Source organism: Rhinopithecus roxellana, chromosome 15 (genome assembly GCF_007565055.1).
Source record: "Rhinopithecus roxellana isolate Shanxi Qingling chromosome 15, ASM756505v1, whole genome shotgun sequence".
In the NCBI taxonomy this organism is placed as follows: domain Eukaryota; kingdom Metazoa; phylum Chordata; class Mammalia; order Primates; family Cercopithecidae; genus Rhinopithecus; species Rhinopithecus roxellana.
The window spans coordinates 18802213-18826852 of NC_044563.1; the positions used below are offsets into that span (position 1 = coordinate 18802213).

General features: G+C 42.8%; 1 protein-coding gene across 2 annotated transcripts in view; it reads right to left on the bottom strand.

Moving 5' to 3' along the window:
• Positions 1-24640, bottom strand: part of NUP160 (nucleoporin 160) — a 72778-nt gene that overhangs the window by 7554 nt on the left and 40584 nt on the right. For both annotated transcript variants that reach the window (XM_010371141.2, XM_030918399.1), the window contains exons 18-31: positions 23955-24088; positions 22330-22400; positions 21453-21612; positions 19935-20004; positions 18863-18961; positions 17297-17416; positions 13513-13608; positions 13313-13407; positions 13123-13219; positions 12924-13029; positions 7111-7271; positions 6261-6321; positions 1870-1980; positions 1552-1675 (exon numbers count right to left, since the gene is read on the bottom strand). In XM_010371141.2, coding sequence (XP_010369443.1) covers positions 1552-1675; positions 1870-1980; positions 6261-6321; positions 7111-7271; positions 12924-13029; positions 13123-13219; positions 13313-13407; positions 13513-13608; positions 17297-17416; positions 18863-18961; positions 19935-20004; positions 21453-21612; positions 22330-22400; positions 23955-24088 — 1505 coding nt within the window. The remainder of the gene's footprint in view (positions 1-1551; positions 1676-1869; positions 1981-6260; positions 6322-7110; positions 7272-12923; positions 13030-13122; positions 13220-13312; positions 13408-13512; positions 13609-17296; positions 17417-18862; positions 18962-19934; positions 20005-21452; positions 21613-22329; positions 22401-23954; positions 24089-24640) is intronic.

A 24640-nucleotide genomic window follows, 5' to 3' on the forward strand; every position in this document is an offset into this window, starting at 1 on the left:
CTAGAGAGATAAGATGATAACTTCATCTCTAGTATTTTGCTGAATTCACTACTGGAATATTGGATCATCTCTTCCTCAAGTCACACTACTGGATACCTACAAGGTCATGAGTAAGCATTAAGAGACAATTTACTTCCAAGATAAAATTAATGATGAAAAATTCTTTTTTTTTTTGAGATGGAGTTTCACTCTGTCACCCAGGCTGGAGTGCAGTGGCGCAATCTCGGCTCACTGCAACCTCCGCCTCCCAGGTTCAAGTGATTCTCCTGCCTCAGCCTCACGAATAGTTTGGACTACAGGCGCATGCCACCATGCCTGGCTAATTTTTTGTATATTTAGTAGAGACGGGGTTGCACCATGTTAGCCAGGATGCTCTTGATCTCCTGACCTCGTGATCCGCCAGCCTCGGCCTCCCAAAATGCTGGGATAACAGGCATGAGCCACCACACCTGGCCTCTTTTTTTTTTTAAATTAAGATGGAGTCTCGCTCTGTTGCCCAGGCTGGAGTGAAGTGGCACAATCTCAACTCACTGTAACCTCCGTCTCCCGGGCTCAAGCGATTCTCCTGCCTCAGCCTCCCAAAGTAACTGGGATTACAGGCACGCACCACCTCTCCTGGTTAATTGTTGTATTTTTAGTAGAGATGGGGTTTCGTCATGTTGGCCAGGCAGGTCTTGAACTCCTGACCTCAAGTGATCTGCTCACCTTGGCCTCCCAACGTGCTGACGTTACAGGCGTGCACCACTGCACCCAGCTGAAAAATTCTGAAAGTTCAAAATATTTCTAATTCACAAACTTTTTTTTTTTTTTTGAAACAGAGTCTCGCTTTGTTGCCCAGGCTCGAGTGTAGAGACACGATCTCAGCTCACTGCAACCTCCGCCTCCCAAGTTCAAGTGATTCTTGTGCCTTAGCCTCTTGAGAGGCTGATATTACTGTTGTGTGCCACCACACCTGGCTAATTTTTGTATTTTTAGTAGAGACAGGGTTTCACCATGTTGGCCAGGCTGGTCTCAAGTGATCCACCCGCCTCAGCCTCTCAAAGTACTAGGATTACTGATGTGAGCCACCGTGCCTGGCCAAGAAATTCTTCTTTTTTTCTTTTTTTTTTTTTTTGAGATCCAGTCTCACTCTGTCACCTAGACTGGAGAGCAATGGTGTGATCTTGGCTCACTGCAACCTCTGCCTCCCGGGTTCAAGCGATTCTCCTGCCTCAGTCTCCCAAGTAGCTGGGATCACAGGTGCCCACCACTGCGCCCTGCTAATTTTTTGTATTTTTAGTAGGTACGGGGTTTTGCCATGTTGGCCAGGCTGGTCTCAAACTCCTGACCTCAGGTGATCTGCCCGCCTCTGCCTCCCAGTGCTGGGATTACAGGCACGCGCCACGGTGCCCGGCTGAAATTCTTAAGAATGCTTGGACGGATTAAACAAAACACTTCTTCAAACCACAGATGGTATACAGGCTACTTGGCTTATGACAACTGCTTCACACTAAGCAAGAGGATAATATATTTGCATTAGAAAAGACTATAAAAAGATAATTTTATACATACTTGAAGGCAAGTCCTTCAAAGACTGGCGTTAAGGGAAGCTTAAAAGTCTGACAGAGTGATATGGCAGTGTCAAAGAGGCCTGCCTGAACCAAGAGAGTGACCATCTCCTCTGCTGATGAACTTCCTGTGAAAATGGAAAAAGATTATTTTGTGTAGCCAAAGTAGACACAAATGAAACCAAAGATTTTGCTTTGTTGATGAGTATCTCTGAGTAACAACCCATGCTTTATACCCATCTAGCATGCTACGTACACTGCCTTGACCTAAAATGTGCTCTTAGTGCTGAGAAGTCAGAGGCTTTAACTCTTGAATTCCTACCGGCAACTGCAACCGCTGATGGATCATGCTGAGCCAAAGTGAGGCGGATACGAGCCAAGGAACACTCTTTCTCCAGATCTTCCAGTTCCAGGATTTCAATTTGTCGATTTGCTATACATCAAAGAAAAATATTTTGAACTCCCAAAATACAAAGAAGTATCCACTAGATTAACTCAACCTGTCAATTTCCACTGAACATTAAACAACATTCAATCTAATTTCCAAATACATGAAGGAAGGAGAAAACAGGGAACTAAATAAACGCTAACTTAAACAAATTATGCAATATCCCATGTCAAATCAAAGTATTTTAACAAATGCAGCTGAGAAGGTGCTTACAAGGTACTACATGTAATTTCATTTAACTCTTTAAACTTTTTTTTTTTTAAGGAAACAAATCTCGCTCTGTCACTCAGGCTGCAGTGCAGTGGCATGATCTTGGCTTACTGCAACCTCTACCTCTTGGGTTCATGTGGTTCTCCTGCCTCAGCCTCCCAAGTAGCTGAGATTACAGGCGGGCACCACCATGCCCAGCTAATTTTTGTATTTTTAGTAGACACAGAGTTTCACCGTGTTGGCCAGGCTGTTTTTAAACTCCTGACCTCAGGTGATCCAGCCACCTCAGCCTCCCAATGTGCTGGGATTACAGACATGAGCCACTATGCCTGGCCTAAAAAAAAAAATTTTTTTTTTTTTTTTTTTTTTTTTTAAGATGGAGTCTCGCTCTGTTGCCAGGCTGGAATGCAGTGGCATGATCTTGGCTCACTGTAATCTCCACTTCCCGGGTTCAAGTAATTCCCCTGCCTCAGCCTCCTGAGTAGATGGGACGACAGGCGTGCACCAACAAGCCTGGCTAATTTTTTGTATTTTAGTAGAGACAGGGTTTCACCATGTTGGCCAGGATGGTCTCGATCTCCTGGCCTTGTGATCCATCTGCCTTGGCCTCCCAAAGTGCTGGGATTACAGATGTGAGCCACCATGCCTGGCCAAAAAAATTTTTTTCTACAGGGTCTTGCTATAGTTGCCCAGGCTGGTCTTGAACTCCTGAGCTCAAACAGTCTTCCTGCCTTGGCCTCCCAAAATGCTGGGATTACAAGGCGTGAGCCACTGCACCTGGCCTCATTTAACCATTATAATTGTGAAATACTGTTTGTCATCTCTGTCAGTAAGAAAGAAATATGACCAAACTGTGAGAGGCGGAATTAAAACCAGGTGTGTCCAAATCTAGAGCCTCGGCTCTTTATGGAAGGATGTCATGCCTCTGTGGTAACAGCAAAAGAACCTGATAAAAAAAGCTTGGAACTAAGCTAATTTAAATACAGCATACAAGAAAAAAACCACACTCTTATTTAAGCATTTTCTTTTTTTTTCTTTTTTTTTTCTTTTGAGACGGAGTCTTGCTCTGTCGCCCAGGCTGGAGTGCAGTGGCCGGATCTCAGCTCACTGCAAGCTCCGCCTCCCGGGTTCCCGCCATTCTCCTGCCTCAGCCTCCTGAGTAGCTGGGACTACAGGCGCCCGCCACCTCGCCCGGCTAGTTTTTTGTATTTTTTAGTAGAGACGGGGTTTCACCGTGTTAGCCAGGATGGTCTCGATCTCCTGACCTCGTGATCCCCCCGTCTCGGCCTCCCAAAGTGCTGGGATTACAGGCTTGAGCCACCGCGCCCGGCCTATTTAAGCATTTTCATTTCTCTTACTGTTGTACAACATTTTCAAAGTGCTACCAGACAACCTTTAGCAGATTAGAATGCTGAAAATAAACTAAAAAGAAGGAACTTTACAGTATTTTTACAGCAATGTAATTATTATATATATTATATATAGTATATAACAATGTTACTACTATATGTAGTATATAACAGTGTAAATATATATGTTACAATATAACTACTGTCTAAATTACATGTATAGTTGACCCTTGAACAATGCAGGGGTTAGGGATGCTGACTCCTGAGCAGTTGAAACTCTGCATATAACGTTTCATTACCCAAAAACTTAGCTACTAATAGCTGACTACTAACCAGAAGCCTTACTGATAACTTAAACAGTCAATTCACACATATTTTGTATTTTATATAATATACTGTCCTTTTTTTTTTTTTTTTTTGAGACAGAGTTTCGCCCTTGTTGCGCAGGCTGGAGTGCAATGGCACGATCTCGGCTCACTGCAACCTCTGCCTCCTGGATACAAGTGATTCTCCTGCCTCAGCCTCCCAAGTAGCTGGGATTACAGGCATGCGCTGCCACGCCCAACTAATTTTTTATTTTTAGTAGAGACAGGGTTTCTCCATGTTGGTCAGGCTGGTCTTGAACTCCCAACCTCAGGTGATCCGTCTGCCTCGGCCTCCCAATGTGCTGGGATTACAGGCATGAGCCACCATACCTGGCCTATATACTGTACTCTTGGTTGTGGTTGTTTTGAGACGGAGTCTTGCTCTTGTTGCCCAGGCTGGAGTGCAGTGGCGTGATCTTGGCTCACCGCAACCTAAGTCTCTCGAGTTCAAGCAATTCTACTGCCCCAGCCTCCTGAGTAGCTGGGATTACAGGTACCCGCCACCACGCCTGGCTAATTTTTTGTAGTTTTAGTAGACACAGGGTTTCATCATTGTTGACCAGGCTGGTCTTGAACTCCTGACCTCAGGTGATCCACCCACCTCAGCCTCCCAAAGTGCAGGGATTACAGGCATGAGCCACCGCACCTGGCCTATACTGTACTCTTAAAAGAAAATGTTATTAAGAAAATCATAGGGAAGGCAGGCACAGTGGCTCATGCCTGTAGTCCCGGCACTATGGGAGTCCGAGGTAGGAGGATTGCTTGAGTCCAGGAGTTTGAGGCTGCAGTAAGCCATGATTGTGCCACTGCATTGCAGCCTAGGTAACAGAGTGAGACCCTGTTTCAAAAACAAAAACAAAAGCAAACAAACATGTTTAGGCAAATGTTTCCCCTCAGTGATTTTCCTTAATGGTGTCTGGGAACTCATCGCTGTTTCTTGGTCAGCAGAAGCTGCTTCTCCTGTATCTTGACATTTTAAAAGCTGTATCTCTTTCTTAAATTGTCAAACCATCCTTTGCTGGCATTAAATTCTCCAGCTTTAATCTTTTACCTTCCTTTTGCTTTAAGTTGTTGTGTAATAACTTGTTTTGAAAATCATGTTAGAGTCTATAGGTATGCCTTTTTTATAGCAATACTGTACTCACATAAAGGCTGGATTTTCCATATGAGATAAAAATGTATTTTGCGGCCAGGCGCGGTGGCTCAAGCCTGTAATCCCAGCACTTTGGGAGGCCGAGACGGGCGGATCATGAGGTCAGGAGATCGAGACCATCCTGGCTAACCCGGTGAAACCCCATCTCTACTAAAAAATAAAAAAAATTAGCCGGGCGAGGTGGCGGGCATCTGTAGTCCCAGCTACTCGGGAGGCTGAGGCAGGAGAATGGCGTTAACCCGGGAGGCGGAGCTTGCAGTGAGCTGAGATCGCGCCACTGCACTCCAGCCTGGGCGACAGAGCGAGACTCCGTCTCAAAAAAAAAAAAAAAAAAAAAATGTATTTTGCAAAAAGTACAAAGTTTTTGTACCTATTGGCGAAGCTGAAGCAACAGCTTCACAAATTTTCTCTCTTTTTTTTTTTTTTACAACGTTCCTTACACTGGATTCATTTTTCTTGAAATGGCAGGCAACCTCAACTGCCAGTCTCAATCTACAGTAGATATCAAGCAGTTCAACTCTTTCTTGTCATGTTATGACTTTTTTCTGCTCCTTGGGAGCACTTCCAGCGTCACTAGTGACACTTCATATGAGTCCCACTAAACATGATTTTTTTTGAGGCAGAGTCTCACTCTGTCGTCCAGGCTGGAATGCAGTGGCATAATCTCAGCTCACTGCAACCTCCGCTTCCTGGGTTCAAGCGACTCTCCTGCCTCAGCCTCCTGAGTAGCTGGAATTACAGGTGAGGGCCACTACTGCCCAGCTAATTTTTGTATTTTTTAGTAGAGAAGGGGTTTCGCTACGTTGACCAGGCTGGTCTTGAACACCTGACCTCAGGTGATCCACCTGCCTCGGCCTCCCAAGGCGCTGGGATTATAGGTGTGAGCCACCACACCCGGCTTCCTTAACTTTTTCAATATTTCTAGGCTATGTGGTTCAACTGGGAGTTTCTTCAAATTGTGACACATCTCCAGAAAAAGAATCCAATATACTTATTGAAAACAAAAATCTGTATAATAGATGCCTGCAGTTAAAACCTGTGTTTTACAAGGGCAACTGTTACTATTATAACATTTATATATTACTACTATATGTAGCTTATTTAACTACATATTTCTATCATAATGTAACTAACAATAACAATATTACTATTGTCTAGCAAAGAACCAGTGTGAGACTCCTGACTCACTGGGGGCAGCTGTGCGTTCTCCATCATGATTCCTCTTAGGGGATGCTCCGGGGCGATCATACTGATAAAACAAAACAAGTAATTTAACTGTGAAAATCAGTATTTTATTTTGATATCATTAACTGTGATTCAGAGCTTTTATGCTTAAATTCTCTCAATGGAAATTATTTTTATTTCAACCAGCAGAGTTCTTACAGAGGTACTGTAACTATGAGACAAAGAAAGAAGTTCTTTGCCAAGTTGTTAACTTATCCATAACATTACTGAGTCCAAGGACAGGGATTTTGATCTCCATGTAAATCAACTAATTTTTCTTGGTTCCAGAGTTATATATAACAGAAACAGTTGCATGTATCCGACCCATCAGTATGATAGGAAGAACTCAAAGTGTGTGTCCTTTAAAACAGTAACTGTAGACTGCATTAACAAACACAATAGAAATAAAAGCAGCTACCATTTACTGAGCACATTTTCTGGGCCAGGCACTGTTAACTGTCCTAAGCAATTGACTTGAATTATCTCATTAATACCCAAACAATCCTATAAAGTAGGTATTATCCATATTTTATGCCAGAGAATAACTGAACAAAAGATTAAGTAACTTGTCTGAATTGGGTCAGGTCTGTCAAACTCCAAAACCACTCTGCGATATTTCTTCCTACAATAATTCTGAACTTGAGAACTAAAGGGGTAGTAATATATAACAACTGAATTGTAAACATAGGTTTTTTTCACAAATATCTCAGAAGAAATTGTAAATCAAATCAAGCAAAATGACATAATAGTTTTAAAAGGACCAAAACAAGTAGATTTAATGACCCCAAAATTCCAGGATGAAACATTTTCATACCACTGCACCAGATGCTGGCTGCACAATCCACGCATATTCTGGACGAATAAGTCGTAAACAATTGAGAGCAGCCAGATAACAGTTGCCTTGTTTCTCAAGTCCCCGAAGAGTTCGAACTTCTCTGCCAAGACGCATTCCATACTCAAACATCACTGTGCCAGCTATGAGGAGATAATAAATTAGACTTTAGAACTTCCAAAAAAAATTTTTTTTTTGAGACAGAGTCTTGCTCTGTCACCCAGACTGGAGTGCAATGGCGTGATCTCAGCTCACTGCAACCTCCGCCTCCCGGGTTCAAGCGATTCTCCTGCCTCAGCCTCCTGAGTAACTGGGATTATAGGCACACGAGCACCACACCCGGCTAATTTTTGTATTTTTAATATAGAGTTTAGTAGAGAGTTTCACCATGCTGGTCTCGAATTCGTGGCCTCGTGATCTGCCCACCTAGGCCTCCCAAAGTGCTGGGATTATAGGTGTGAGCCACAACGCCTGGCCTTCCAAAATTTGTTTCTCTAGAGATACGCAGAGAGAATGCTATCCCTAATCAAATGTTAAAATTTAAAACAAAATTGGGTTTGATGTAACCCCAGCCCCCTGAAAAAAATCACATGTTGGTGAGGATGTGGAGAAACTGGAACCCTTGTGCACTCTTGCTGGAAATGTCAAATGGTATAGCTGCTATGGAAAACAGTATGGCAGTTCCTCAAAAAATTAAAAGTGAAATTATCATATCATCCAGTAATTCCACTTTTGGGTATATACCCCAAAGAATGAAAAGAAGGGTCTCAAAGAGATATTTTTACACCCATGTTCATAGCAGCATTATCCACAAAAACCAAAGATGAAAGCAATCCAAGTGTCCATTGATGAACAAAATCTGACATACAAATATAATAGAAAATCAGTTAATTATCTTTAAGATATCTGTTTATTTTTTTGAGACAGAGTTTTGTTCTTGTTGCCAAAGGTGGCATGCAATGGTGCAGTCTCAGCTCACTGCAACCTCTGCTTCCTGGGTTCAAGTGATTCTCCTGCCTCAGCCCCCCAAGTAGCCAGGATTACAGGAGGCCACCACCAAACCCGGCTAATTTTTAAAGACATCTTTAAAGAAGAAAATTCTGATGCCACTACAAGGATGAACCTTGAAGACATTATGCTAGGTGAAATAAGACAGTCACAAAAAGACACATACTATATGATTCAAGTAGCCAAATTCATACAGATGGGAGGTAAAATGGTGGTTGCCAGGGGATCGGGGTTGGGAAGAACAAGGAGTAGTTGTTTAGTGGGTACAGAGCTTCAGTTTTGCAAGACGAAAAGTGTTCTGGAGATGGGTTACACAATATTGTCAACGCACTTAACACTCCTGAACTGTACACTTAAAAATGGTTAAAATAACCGGGCACGGTGGCTCAGGCCTGTGATCCCAGCACTTTGGGAGGCCGAGATGGGCAGATCACGAGGTCAGGAGATTGAGACCATTCTAGCCAACATGGTGAAACCCTGTGTCTACTAAAATACAAAAAAATATTAGCTGGGTGTGGTGGCATGTGCCTGTAGTGCCAGCTACTCGTGAGGCTGAGGCAGGGGAATCGCTTGAACCTGGGAGGCGGAGGTTGCAGTGAGCCAAGATCACGCCACTGCACTCTATCAGCCTGGCAACAGAGCAAAACTCCGTCAAAAAAAAAAAAAAAAAAAAAAAAAAAACCAAACATGGTTAAGACAGTAAATTGTATGTTATGTGTATTTTACCACAATTAAAACAAAAAAAGAAAAAAAAATTTTTTTTGACACGTAGATACTACATTACCATAATAAGTGCAGAAGACTAGTTTATAGAGCTAGTCTCAGCCACATTGTCACCTATACCTGCCCAGGACTGAGAGATGTTTGGATATTCTGCTTAAGAACATAGATTCTCAGTCAGGCACAGTGGCTCACGCCTGTAATCCCAGCACTTTGGGAGGCAGAGGTGGGCAGATCACCCGAGTCCAGGAATTCGAGACCAGCCTGACCAACATGGTGAAACATCGTCTCTACTAAAAATACAAAAATTAGGGGTTAGGTGTGGTGGCTCACGCCTGTAATCCCAACACTTTGGGAGGCTGAGGCAGGTGGATCATTTCAGGTCAGAAGTTCAAGACCAGCCTGACCAACACATGGTGAAACCCCCTCTCTACTAAAAATCCAAAAAAATTAGTTGGGCGTGGTGGCACATGCCAGTAGTCCCAGCTACTCAGGAGTCTGAGGCAGGAGAATCGCTTGAACCCGGGAAGGCGGAGGTTGCGGTGAGCTGAGATTATGCCCCTGTACTTCAGCCTAGGCGACAGAGCGGGACTCTGTCTCGAGAAAAAAAACGAAAAAAAAAAACCCACAAAAAACACAACTAGCTGGGCATGGTGGTGGGCGCCTGTAATCCCAGCTACTCCAGAGGCTGAGGCCCGAGAATCACTTGAACCCAAGAGGTGGAAGCTGCACTGCAGCCTGGGTAACAGAGTAAGACTCTGTCTCAAAAAAAAAAAAAAAAAAAAAAACAGAAAAGGCCGGGTGCGGTGGCTCAAGCCTGTAATCCCAGCACTTTGGGAGGCCGAGACGGGCGGATCACGAGGTCAGGAGATCGAGACCATCCTGGCTAACATGATGAAACCCCGTCTCTACTAAAAAAATACAAAAAAAAAAAAACTAGCCGGGCGAGGTGGCGGGTGCCTGTAGTCCCAGCTACTCGGGAGGCTAAGGCAGGAGAATGGCGTAAACCCGGGAGGCGGAGCTTGCAATGAGCTGAGATCCGGCCACTGCACTCCAGCCTGGGTGACAGAGCAAGACTCCATCTCAAAACAAACAAACAAACAAACAAACAAACAAACAAACAAACACAGATTCTCATTTTTATAATACTGAAAAGTCCACTGTTCTGGGACAGCATGGGACTCCAGAAATTAAAAATATCATTAAAAATTCTTTCAGTTTTCAAATAAAACTATTTTTCATTTCAACACATATTTTTGAACACCTGCAATATGTAAGGCACTTTTAGAACAGTCTTGCTCTAGAAAAACCTGAACATTAATCTTGCTAAACTGGTACTAAGCAGGTTGATAAAATGTTATTGTGAAAGCAGATACTGAGAGATCTTGAATAATTTATATTTCCCTTCCTATATGATTCAAGAAAATAAAGAATATGCAAATATGTTTTACTATTAGGAATGTTAAGAACCTGCCTATGAATAAACTCCATCTATTTTTTTTCCAATGAAAATCAGCAAGAAACCAAAGAAAAAAATTTTTTTTTTTTTTTTTGAGGCGGAGTCTCGCTCTGCCGCCCGGACTGGAGTGCAGTGGCCAGATCTCAGCTCACTGCAAACTCCGCCTCCCGGGTTTGCGCCATTCTCCCGCCTCAGCCTCCCGAGTAGCTGGGACTACAGGCGCCCGCCACCTCGCCCGGCTAGTTTTTGTATTTTTAGTAGAGACGGGGTTTCACTGTGTTAGCCAGGATGGTCTCGATCTCCTGATCTCGTGATCCGCCCATCTCGGCCTCCCAAAGTGCTGGGATAGAAAATTTTAAGTAAAAATGGTACAAAAATGTTAAGACATTCCACGGTGATTATATTGTAAAACATAATCTTAAAACAATCTCACATTCCTTTCATTTTAGCTGTTCTGGTAAATAATTAATTGATAACATAAGTCCAAATTAAGATACATTCTACAAAAATGACTGACCTATATGCTTCAAAAATATCAATGTCATCAAAGGCAAAGTGAGGCTCCAGATTAGAGGAGCCTAAAGACATCGCACAACTAAATGCAGTGTGTATTCTAGATCCAGGGTAAGGGCAGTCTGGGAGGGATGTGCTATAAAAAACATTATTGGCCAGGTGCAGTGGCTCATGGCTGTAATCCCAGCACTCTGGGAAGCGGAGACGGGCGGATCGCCCGAGGTAAGGAGTTCAAGACCAGCCTGACCAACATGGTGAAACCCCGTCTCCACTAAAAATATAAAAAATTAGCTGGGTGTGGTAGTTGGCACCTGTAATCCCAGCTACTTGGGAGGCTGAGGCAGGAGAATCATTTGAACCTGGGAGGTGGAGGTTGCAGTGAGCAGACATGGTGCCACTGCACTCTACCCTGGGTGACAGAGTGAGACTTCATCTCAAAAAAAAAAAAAAAAAAAAAGCAGCAGCTGTGGAAGCCCAGACACCAGGAAGGTGAGATCTTCGACACTGAAAAAGAGAAATACGAGATTACAGAGCAGAGCAGGATCGATCAGAAAGCTGTGGACTCACAAATTTTACCAAAAATCAAAGCTATTTCTCAGCTCCAGGGCTACCTGCGGTTGGTGTCTGCCCTGACAAATGGAATTTATCCTCACAAATTGGTGTTCTAAATGTCTTAAGAAGAACCTAATAACCGATGACATTAAAAAAAATCATGATGTCTTTAACTTCCTCTTAGAAAGACCAGCAAAAACAAACGGGTAAATAAATCAATAAGTATCGAGAGAGAGGAAGGAAGGAAGGGGGAAAAAGGAAAGGAGGGAAGAGGAGAGAGGTAAGAAAATGATGTAAAATATTAACAACTGGGTAATTTGGGTGAAAGGTATATAGGGAGATGTTCATTGCATTAATGTTTTAACTGTTCTGTAGACTTGACAAATTTTAAATTAAAAAGTTGAATGAAGAAAAAAAGAATTCACCAGCATATCATTTGATAACTTCTAAATGTAACTTTTTTTTTTTTTGAGACAGGGTCTCGCTCTGTCACCCAGGTTGGAGTTCTGTGGCATGTTTTTGGCTCAATGCAACCTCCACTTTGTGGGTTCAAGTGACTCTCTTGCCTCAGCCTCCTGAGTAGCTGAGATTACAGGCATCCGCCATCATGCCCAGCTATTTTTTGTATTTTCAGTAGAGAGGGGATTTCACCATGTTGGCCAGGCTGGTTCTCCAACTGCTGACATTAAGCGATCCACCTGCCTCAGCTTCCTCAAGTGCTGGGATTACAGGCGTGGGCCACCATGCTCAGCCCTAAATGTAAATTTTAGTCCCCTCTTTAAGGATTTGGCATTTAATTGAGGGGATGTGGGACAATCTAACCATAGCTAATGCGGACTATCATCTATTATAGGCATAACCTAAGCACATTTAAGCAGTCAGAATTTTGCTCTAAGAACTGAAATGTGGAAAGGGAGAAGGTCAATGGTAAAATAGCACAGGTACTCAAAACCAGTCTCAAAACTTCATGCTGTCTCTAGTGAAAAAGCTAATTTCCTTTATTTATTTATTTATGAGACAGAGTTTTGCTCTTTCGCCCAGGCTGGAGTGAAGTGGCATGATCTTGGCTTACTGTAACCTCTGCCCCTCGCCCCACCCTATTCAAGCAATTCTCCTGCCTCAGCCTCCTGAGCAGCTGGGATTACAGATGGCTGCCAACACGTATGGCTAATTTTTGTATTTTTAGTAGAGAAGGGGTTTCGCCATGTTGGCCAGGCTGGTCTCGAACTCCTGACCTCAGGTGATCCACCTGCCTCAGCCTCCCAAAGTGCTGGGATTACAGGTGTGAGCCACTGTGCCTGGCGCTAATTTCCTTTATAATTGGACAGAAGATGCAAATAGAATGCCATTTTCAGTGGCAACGCCTTGAAAAAGTTCTAGAATGGAAGCAAGGGCATATCTTCAAGATAATCTTCAAAAGGTTTAAGCTAATCTTGTACTTAAACACATATTAAAAATTACCTAAGTCCAACACACAATATTTTGGTAAAACATGATTAAAGTAATAAGGTTGTCTCCAAGATAGTCTGGTTACATTGCTCACCCTTGCGGTAATTGTGGCGATAGACGTGAAAGGCATACAGAAGCTCATAGTAATTGTGAGTCATAAGGTCCACAGCTCTAGCACGTGACTCAATTATTCCCACAACCTAGGGAAGGGGAAGCAATCAGATAACTAAGTCAGTAGCAATCATGGCAACCGCCATACTTGCTGAAAGCCATCACTGAATAACTAAAATTACCTCATTATGCAGATTCACATAGGGAAACTCTACAAGATCCTGTAGCTGTGAGCGTTCACAAAGAACTACCACCAACTGCCGTAAACAATCTAATTGCCTAGAATGAAAGAAAGGAATATGAGGGCAAACTATCTTAGTAGGTTAAACAGAGTTGGTAAATTGTCTTCTCTAAAAAAGATCATGAAATTACCTGCTGGAATCAGGAATTTGGGTTAAGGCTTCATATGCTTGGCTATTGTGACCCAAATCCAAATGATGTTTGAAAATGCATGTCCTTAGAGTAGCCTAAATACCAAATGTAGATCAAATATCAAAAAGAGCAATATAAATGAACATACCACATCCACAACAAACCTTAAAGAAAACAACCAAATTGCAGCCAATTCTTACCTGACTTTTCCAGTCATCACCTGCTTCAGTTATGGCCGATGTAGCCAACTGAATAACCAGTTCAGGCAAACCAATGACATCTAGTAGTCGTAAAACCTAACAAGAAATAGAAGAAATTTCCGTTAAAATTAATATGGTGGCCGGGCGCGGTGGCTCAAGCCTGTAATCCCAGCACTTTGGGAGGCTGAGACGGGCGGGTCACAAGGTCAGGAGATCAAGACCATCCTGGCTAACACGGTGAAACCCCGTCTCTACTAAAAAATACAAAAAAGCTAGGCGGGCGAGGTGGTGGGCGCCTGTAGTCCCAATTACTCAGGAGGCTGAGGCAGGAGAATGGCGTAAACCCAGGAGGCGGAGCTTGCAGTGAGCTGAGATCTGGCCACTACACTCCAGCCCGGGCGACAGAGCGAGACTCCATCTCAAAAAAAAAAAAAAAAAAAAAAAAAAAATTAATATGGTAATGCACTTTAAACTAAATTATGGTTTAAAATTATTGAGAAAGGTAAGTAGGCCAGCATGGTGGCTCCAACTCCAATCCCAGTACTCTGGGAGGCTGAGGCAGCAGGATTGCTCAAGGCCAGCTTGGGCAAGTTGGCAAGACCCCCATCTGTACAAAAAATCAAAAAAAAAAAATTAGGCCGGGCGCGGTGGCTCAAGCCTGTAATCCCAGCACTTTGGGAGGCCGAGGCGGGCGGATCACGAGGTCAGGAGATCGAGACCATCCTGGCTAACATGGTGAAACCCCGTCTCTACTAAAAATACAAAAAACTAGCCGGGTGAGGTGGCGGGCGCCTGTAGTCCCAGCTACTCCGGAGGCTGAGGCAGGAGAATGGTGTAAACCCGGGAGGCGGAGCTTGCAGTGAGCTAAGATCTGGCCACTGCACTCCAGCCTGGGAGACAGAGCCAGACTCCGTCTCAAAAAGAAAAAAAAAAAAAAAAAAAAAAGCTTGTTGAATGAAAGGATACAATTTCACTACTAACTGTTCAAGTCACAGATGAATGTAAAGAATATTAAATTAATACCACAGTTTTATAAAAACCCTAAAGATAATTTGCTAAATGACTGACATAATCCTTTTTTTTTTTGAGACAAGGTCTCTATCAATCAGGCTGGAGTACAATGGTGTGATCTCAGCTCACTGCAACCTCCATCTCCTGGGTTCAAGTGATTCTCCTGCCTCGGCCTCCTGTGTAGCTGGGATTATAGGCATGCCCCACCACGCCCAGCTAATTGTTTGTGTTTTTAGTAGAGATGGGGTTTCACCATGGTGGTCAGTTTGGTCTTGATCCCCTGATCTCAGGTGACCTGCCTGCCTCAGCTTCCCAAAGTGCTAAGGTTACAGGTGTGAGCCACTGTGCCCAGCCTGACATTTTTGATTGTCCACCCTATCAATGTCTGCACGCTCCCCTAACCATGCACATTTCCCTATCTCATATATGTGCAATTCTCTAATACATATGTATGACACATCCAAAATATAAGTTTATAAAGGATGAAGATAAAATAAAAAGTTTTACAATTACTTTTATTAATTTTTTGAGACAGGGTCCTGCTCTGTTGCCCAGGCTGGACTGCATAGCTCAGTGTAGCCTCGACCTCCTAGGCTCAAGTGATATCCTATCTCAGCCATCTGAGTAGCTGGGACCACAGGCAGGCACCACCATGCCTGGCTAATTTTTTAATTTTTTGTAGAGATAGGGTCTTCCTAAGTTGTCTGGGCTAATCTCAAACTCCTAGGCTCCAGTGATCCTCCTGCTTTAGCCTCTCAAAGTGTTGGGATTACAGGCATGAGTCACTGCACCCACTATAATGGACCTGGAAAATTCTTATCTTCTAGTGACATCATAGCCACCACAACAAAATGTATTGCTCACATGTTTCTGGTGATGCTAGTGTAAACAAACCTACTGTGCTGCCAGTCGTATCAAAAGTATAGCATGGCCAGGCACGATGGCTCATGCCTATAATCCCAGCACTTTGGGAGGCCGAGGCAGGCGGATCACTTGAGGCCAGGAGTTCGAGACCAGCCTGGTCAACATGGTGAAACCCCGTCCCTACCAAAAATACAAAAATTAGTGGGGGTGTGGTGGCGCACACCTGTAATCCCAGCTACCTGGGACACAGAGGCAGCAGAATTGCTTGAACCTGGGAGACGGAGGTTGCAGTGAGCCCAGATCGCACCACTGCACTGGGCGATAGACTCTGTCTCAAAAAAAGAAAAAAAAAAGAGTATAGTATATACGATTATACAGAGCACATAATACTTTTTTAAAATTTTGAGACAGGGTCTCACTCTGTCACCCAGGCTGGACTGGAATTCAAAAGAATTGTCATTAGTAGGAAAGTAGAGGGTTTTTTGGTTTTTTTTTTTGAGGTGGAGTCTTGTTTTGTCATCCAGGCTGGAGTGCAGTGGCATGATCTCGACTCACTGCAACCTCCGCCGCCTCCCAGGTTCAAGTGATTCTCCTGACTCAGGCACCTGAGTAGCTGGGACTACAGGCGCACACCACCATGGCTAATTTTTGTATTTTTAGTAGAGATGGGGTTTCACCATGTTGGTCAGGCTGGTCTCAAACTCCTGACCTCGTGATCTGCCCACCTCAGCCTCCCAAAGTGCTGAGATTACAGGTGTGAGCCACCACGTCCGGCCAAGGGTTATTAAGAGCTACAAATCTACTTCAGTGTAAATTCATTTATCTAATAAGCAATTAACACAGTGAAGACTGCTTTTGTGACATTTACTTTCTGATGGGAAATCCAGATAAATAGTAGTCTAAAATACGAAATTGAGTATGGTGAAATGTTACACAATCTGGAAGTGTGCACAAGAGGATGAATAAAAAAGCTTTTCTGCACAGGCCAGGCAGAGGGCACTATCTGAGGAGGTGACAGATAAACAGAGACCTGAGTGGAATGAGCGTGTGAGGAAGGGCATTTCAGGCTGACAGCACAGCAGGCAGAAAGGCCCTGAAGAGAACAGAGCATGCGCTTGACTTGAATGAGACAGTAAGAAGGTCACCACTGTTACAATGGAGTGACCAGAGGAAAGAAGGGCAGGAAACAGGTCAAGAGGACCCTCAAGTCCAAATTATAAACTAAGGCTAAATATAGCATTACTAGTCAATTCCCAGAAATATCAGCAAGACTAATAGAGTGCAAATCAAGTAATAAAATTCTAATGGCAACTGGGCTAACAAAATACCATGATGAAAATTTCATTTCAGTTAAAAATATTTATCAAATTTCACCATTTAACCCTAATTATAGATCCTGGGAAAAAATGTTAACGTAAAATATGTTTCTTTAATTTCTTTTTGGTTTTTTTCGGAGATGGAGTGTTGCTCTGTCACCCAGGCTGGAGTGCAGCGGCATGATCTTGGCTCACTGCAATCTCCACCTCAAGGTTCAAGTGATTCTCCTGCCTTAGCCTCCCAAGTAGCTGGGATTACAGGCACCCGCCACCACGCCTGGCTAATTTTTGTATTTTTAGTACAGACAGGGTTTTGGCATGTTGGCCAGGCTGGTCTCAAACTCCTAAGCTCAGGTGATCTGCCTGCCTTGGCCTCCCAAAGTGCTGGGATTATAGTCATGGGATTATAGTCATGAGCCACCGTGCCCAGCCATGTTTCCTTAATTTCTCTAGGCAAATTCATTTTTCTTAAATTTGGAAATTCAGGGAGCAACTAAATTTTGGTAGTATTTTTCTCCAAAAATAGCAAAGCAATATATTTCAGATGTGTTTTTACACAGGGTAGTATAAGGCCAAACCAAGACATGATGTACCTTGTCATAATACTGCAGCCTGGGGGTAGACACGACCTCCCCATCCTCTGAGCGAATCAAGCGATCCAAGAATTCCTCTTTGCCTACTTCAGATGCTGCCTGACAAAAACATTCCAGAGCCTGGAGAAATAAAATATAAAATAACTTGTAACAGATCATTCCAATTCCAGGTGCTATAAATCAGGGGTTCACATGCAAAGGAAAGCCAAAAAAGAAACAAGATTACTTAACATGGTCTACTATATGCACAGTTTCTGACATATCTGAATTCTGTGTGATGCATTCATGTTTTTAAAAATGTATCTCACATTTAACTTTAAAAAGTAAACACTGGCCAGGTGTGGTGGCTCATGTCTGTAATCCCAGCACTTTGGGAGGCCAAGGCGGGTGGATCACAAGGTCAGGAGTTTGAGACCAGCCTGACCAACAAGGTGAAATACTAAAAATACAAAAATTAGCCGGGTGTGGTGGCATGCACCTGTAATCCCAGCTACTCAGGAGGCTGAGTGAGTACAATCTCTTGAACCTGGTGGGCTGGAAGTTGTGGTGAGCTAAGATCACGCCACTGCACTCCAGCCCTCCAGCCTGGGTGACACAGCAAGACTGTCTCCAAAAAAAAAAAGAAAGTAAACCTTAATAAGATGATTGACACATACATACATGATAAGGCAACTGTAGCAATATGTTAACAATTGTAGAATTTGAATGATAGGTAAATACTGTTCACTGTAAAAGTCTTTAAACTTTCCTGTCTGTTTGAAAATTTATATAATAGAACATCAGGGAAAAAATTAAAAATGTAAACTACCATGAGAAAAAAGCAGCATAAAACAATAAAAAAAAGTAATTAATAAGTAAATTTGGGCTGGGTAGTGGCTCATGCCTGTACTCCCAACACTTTGGGAGGCTGAGGCAGGCAGATCACTTGAGCCTAGGAGTTCATGACCAGCCTGGGCAACATGGGAAAACCCCATCTCTACAAAAAATTTAAAAATCAGCCAGGAATGGTGGCGCGTGCCTGTAGTTCCAGCTACTTGAGAGGTTGAGGTGGGAGAATCGCTTGAGCCCAGGAGGTTGAGGCAGCAGTGAGCCATGATTATACTACTGCACTCCAGTCTGGGTGACAAGACCCTGTCTAAAAGAAATAATAAAATAAGTAAATAAATTTGATTTATAAAAATGTATCCTGGCCAAATGTGATGGCTTATGCCTGTAATCCCAGCACTGGGGGAGGCCAAGTGGGAGGATTGCTTGAGTCTAGCCTGTGCAATACAGTGAGACCCTGATTCCACAAAATAATAATAGTAATAACAAAAGGAATCCCTAAAAACACACAGGGGCAGGAGAGTTGCAATATTTTCTTATGTTCCTGAGTCTTATCTAAATTGCAGAATACAAGAAAGTAAATAGTCCTCACATGTATATTATGCTTTTGACTGATGTTAGTACAGCCTTCTTTAACTTTGTCTAGAGGATTCTATGTCTCCCATCCCCTAAAACCTAGTCAAATGGAAGCTAAGCAACTTCCTTGCGTTAAAGTTTATTTACCATTCAAATGTAGTTTACCTTCTGTCCTTCTCCTGTAACTAGGTAACACCTTCCCAGCATAAATCGACAGGAACCCACATTGACTTGACACCAGGGATGGAGCAGGTGAATATAATCCTTAAAGGCATAAAAGGTGCTTTCTGATTAGAAAATAAATGTTACTTAAGGAGATACTCATTCCCAAGTTCTTCTTCACAGAGGATGAAAAGATAGCATTTGAACAAATGTTTTATTTCCTGACATAATTCTGAGATTCAAACCTACCCGTTGCCTTCCTTCCTCATTCATTCCCCCTTTCCTTACACAAACAGGAGTTCAGTAACACACATACACATACTTTACACCTCAGCAGTTTTCCAATTTTTGGTATTTATTGGTTCAATGACTAGACTCCAGTAAAGGATTTATATGAAAACAATAGTACATTTGTATTACTATAAAGAAAACCTAGCAGAGTTAATTTCTTAAAAAGATACTCTAGAGGCCGGCGCAGTAGCTCATGCCTGTAATCCCAGCACTTTGAGGAGGCGGGTGGATCACCTGAGGTCAGGAGTTTGAGACCAGCCTCGCCAACATGGTGAAACCCCGTCGCTACTAAAAAAACAAATATTAGCGGGGCGTGGTGGCATGAGCCTGTAATCCCAGCTACGCGGCAGGCTCAGACAGGAGAATTGCTTGAACCCGGGAGTGACCCAAGATCATGCCACCATACTCCAGCGTTTCAGAAAAGAAAAAAAAAAAGATACTCTAGAAAAAAACATGTTAGGAATTATACTGTCCAGAGAAGTAGAGAAAAATCTCTCTTTAAAAATTTATTTTATTACTTTCTTTAAAAGCCTTTACAACCAGGTATTCTCTCAGCCAAGTACTAACCATGCCCAACCCTCTTTAGCTTCGTAGATCAGACAAGATCAAGCAAGTTCAGGATGGTACAGAAATAGAGAATAATCTCTTTGGGGTATGTCTTCGCATAATCAAGTTTAAATTATTGTGGTTCTTTAAAATGCAGTTCACATTTACAAAGAAAAAAAATTCAGCAATCCCATGCTTTACAAGAATGTGTAGATGTGAAATGTTCAAAGGAACTCACCTGCAATTGTACATATTGACAATTTCCCATCAAACATTCTAGAAAGAGACAACCAGGATTGCTAGGCCATCTAGTCATTGGTTAAGGAGATTTCTTAATTTTTGTTGGCAAATCTTAAACACATACATTGGGCATCAAATTCAGAAAAGTCCATAAAATAGCTTAATTTACAAAAACAAGGATGAAAAGTTGGCCAAGCACATGTTCTTTCATCGTCACTAGAATACAGTTAAACAGTTACATATATACCAGGAAACTTGTTACAGAGCTTAGAACTCAGGTTAACTATGGAATAAAGCATCTATTTCAACAGGCATGGTGGCTCACTCCTGCAATCCCTGTACTTTGAGGGGGTAAGGTGGGAGGACTGCTTGCGCCCAGGAGATCAAGACCAGCCTGGGAAACACAGTAAGATTCCTGTCTCTAAAAATAAATAAATTTTTAAAAGCCTGTATTTCATTCCTGGGTGTTCATTTTCAATTCCAGTTGGTGTACTGCAGAACACAGTATTGGTGCCAGTGGACATCCAGCACATAACATGGTACCTGCATATAGAGTCATTCAATAAATATTTGTTGAATGAATAATGTCTTCTTTTTTTTTTTTGAGAAAGTCTCACTCTGTTGCCCAGGCTGGAGTGCAGGGGCATGATCTCAGCTCACTGCAACCTCTGCCTCCAGGGGTCAAGTGATTCTCCTGCCTCAGCCTCCTGAGTAGCTGGGACTACAGGTGCATGCCACCATGCCCAGCTAAGGCCTCCCAAAGTGCTGGGATTATAGGCATGAGCCATTGCACCCAGTTGAATGAATAATTTTTTTTTTTTTTGAGACGGAGTCTCACTCTGTCGCCCAGGCTGGAGTGCACTGGCGTGATCTTGGCTCACTGCGAGTTCCGCCTCCCGGGTTCACACCATTCTCCTGCCTCAGCCTCCCAAGTAGCTGGGACTCCAGGCGCCCGCCACCACGCCCGGCTAATTTTTTTTTTGTATTTTTAGTAGAGATGGGGTTTCACCGCGTTAGCCAAGATGGTCTCGATCTCCTGACCTCGTGATCCTCCCACCTTGGCCTCCCAAAGTGCTGGGATTACAGGAGTGAGCCATGGAGCCCGGGTGAATAATGTCTTAAAACAGACCCAGGTATTTCATTACATAGGCAAAATAAGAACCTTAGACTATTTAGATAGAAAATAACTGCTTTTTTTTTTTTTTGAGGAGTCTCACTCTGCCGCCCAGGCTGGAGTGTGGTGTCGCGAGCTTGGCTCACTGCAACCTCCGCCTCCCAAGTTCAAGCGATTCGCAGCCTTCGGCGTAGCTGGGATTACAGGTGCAGGCCACCACGCCTGGCTAATTTTTGTATTTTTAGTAGACGTGGGGTTTCATCATGTTGGCCAGGCTGGTCTCGAACTCCTGGCCTTAAGTGATAAGCCCACCTCCACCTTCCAAAGTGCTGGGATTACAGGTGTGAACCAACATGCCCGGCCAGAAGGGAGCTTTTCACTGGCTCTTAAATAAAAGGATACAAAAGCTGCAATAAATAATTGGTAATTGCAGTAATTGTTTCAGGCCAATTCAATCCAGTTTGGCTCAGAGGTGCCTTTGGCTGAGAGAAGAGGTGAGATATAATGTGTTTTCTTGCAACTTCTTGGAAGAATAACTCCACAATTGTCTGAGGACTAGATACTTAAAAATAAAAAGTTATGACAATTTTGTGTAGTGCTAATATCAATTTTCAATTAAAATAGTCTATCAATTCATTTTATGCCTGTAACAAACAATTTGGCACTTCAAAAGAGGAAATGTATCATGGATATATATCCAGTGGCACCATAAATAAAAGTAGTTTGTAAATTGTGAAGCACTATAAAAATGCAATGAAAACACCATTCACATCAAAGTTATAGTCATTTCTTTTCACTGATCTCACAACACTTAAGTGCCTTCCCTAGAAATTCTTCATGATAAATACAATTAGCCCCAGGATTTCAACTTTTATACCAGAACAATACAAAATAAATTCTCCAGAATGGTTTTCAAACATGAGGGATACTTTTAAATATCTGTTGACTAAGCTTACAAAGTTACCATAAACGTTAATAAAATTTTTAATGACTTTGTTAAATTAATTACTGGAGCATAAACACAGAATGGGAAAGCAGCCATATATATATGTGTGTGTATATATATATGTAAAATATCCTTAACATACGCCTGATCTGGTACTACAGTTTCACAGACCCCATGCCACAAACGGAGATCTCAGGCCACAGCTTACTCATGCCTTCTGAAAGCAAAGAGCCTAGCCAACCTTTCTATGGCAAAGGTGGCAAAAGACCACTTTAATGAATATGCAATAAATCCCCAGTTTAAAATGAAATGTGTACATAGTCCACTCCTTACCAAACCTATTTGCCATTAAAGCACCAGAGTCTGTTAATTCCAGTACTGATAAGTGTTGGAGATTAGACTCCCTGTAAGAAAAGGGGAAAAGACAACTTAGTAAATTCTCCTATGCTAAACATTACTTCTACAAGCTATTCTACTAAGAACACTGTCAATGTAATTAATAAATTGCAAATAAAAACTCCACTGAAAGCACAAAAAAAATTGGAAATCATTATAGATTGTTGCCCATAATATCACTTTTTGACCCTTCAATGAGGAGCCGGAGGAAACAGGATAGTTTATCTTATTGAAAATGTGAATCTCGGCCATGTGTGGTGGCTCATGCCTGTAATCCCAGCATTATGGGAGGCCAAGGCAGGTGGATCACTTGAGGTTAAGAGTTCAAGACCAGCCTGGCCAACATGGTGAAATGCCGCCTCTACTAAAAATAACAAAAATTAGCCAGGTGTGGTGACAGGCGCCTCTGATCCTAGCTACTCTGGAGGCTGAGGCAGGAAAATTGTTTGAATCAGGGAGGTGGAGGTTGCAGTGAGCTGAGATCACACCACTGCACTCCAGCGTGGGCAACAAGAGCAAAACTCCATCTCCAAGAAAAAAAAAAAAGTGAATCTTGTAATTCTTGGATTCGGCTATAAAGAAACTCAGCCTACCTAAAATAAGTAGCATAACGTTTTGTGTATGGTTTTTCCTTCTGGTTTCATCTTATTTTATATTCAACATGATTTATATGTACATATAAATGTATAATACAAAAGTATATATAATACATAATTTATCTGTACACATACATACAGTCTACAATTACATGTGACTTATTATTTTCATTCTTATAAGTTGCTTTCAACCTCTAACAAGTAGAGGCACCAAAAAATCTCTGAATCTTTTTTTTTTGAGACGGAGTCTCGCTCTGTCGCCCAGGCTGGAGTGCAGTGGCCGGATCTCAGCTCCCTGCAAGCTCCGCCTCCCGGGTTTACGCCATTCTCCTGCCTCAGCCTCCCGAGTAGCTGGGACTACAGGTGCCCGCCACCTCGCCCAGCTAGTTTTTTTATTTTTTAGTAGAGACGGGGTTTCACCGCGTTAGCCAGGATGGTCTCGATCTCCTGACCTCGTGATCCGCCTGTCTCGGCCTCCCAAAGTGCTGGGATTACAGGCTTGAGCCACTGCGCCCGGCCTAGATCTCTGAATCTTAATGGCATATAATTTTACAGCATACTGTTAAAAATCTTTTTCCCGGCTGGGTGCGGTGGCTTACGCCTATAATCCCAGCACTGTGGGAGGCCAAGGCAGGCGAATCACCTGAGGTCAGGAGTTTGAGACCAGCCTGGCCAACATGGTGAAACCCCATCTCTACAAAAGTACAAAATTTAGCCGGGCATGATGGTGGGTGCCTGTAATCTCAGCTACTTGGGAGGCTGAGGCAGAAGAATCACTTGAACCTGGGAGGCGGAGGTTGCAGTGAGCTGAGATCATGCCATTGCACTCCAGCCTGGGCAAAAGAGAGCAAGACTGTCTCAAAAACAAAACAAAACAAAACACTATCACTTTTTCCCCTTAAGAAAATAGGAAAAATAATTAAACTCACAATTTACATTTTAAATAATTGGGATAATGGAACTCACAGTGTGTCAAGTGGAACATCAGTTGCCAAGCACTCACTTCCCCATTTAATAAGGTAATAAGATAAGAGTAGGGGAGCTGTTCGATGTAGTAGGTCTTGCTGAGCTTGAAAGAGCTGACCAGCTCCCCAAATCACCTATACATTATGGGTGGGTGGATAGGACAAGAAATTATAGCAATTAGTAATGGTAACTCTTACGGCTCAGGTGGAAGTAAAATAAAATAACAAATACAACGGTCACAATACTGTAAAAGCAGTATGTTTTACGTCTTACAGTAGCAAGTGGCAAAATATCTTCCCCAACATTAACAGTCAAAAAATAATCAAAAACAGCTCACCAAGTAATGGAAGCTGATGATGAAAAGAAACCAACAACAAAAAGCTTAACTTTCATTAAACCTGTGGGTTAAGAATTAAAGAAGAGGGCCAGGCACAGTGGCTCACACCTGTAATCCCAGCACTTTAGGAGGCTGAGGTGGGCAGATCACTGGAGCCCAAAATTTTGAGACCAGACTGGACAACATAGTGAAACCCTGTCTCTAGTAAAAATTACAAAAATTAGCCACGTATGGCTGCAGGCGCCTGTGTTTCCAACTACTTGGGAGGCTGAGGCAGGAGAATTGCTTGAACCCGGGAGGCGGAGGTTGCAGTGAGCTGAGATTGTGCCACTGCACTCCAGCCTGGGTG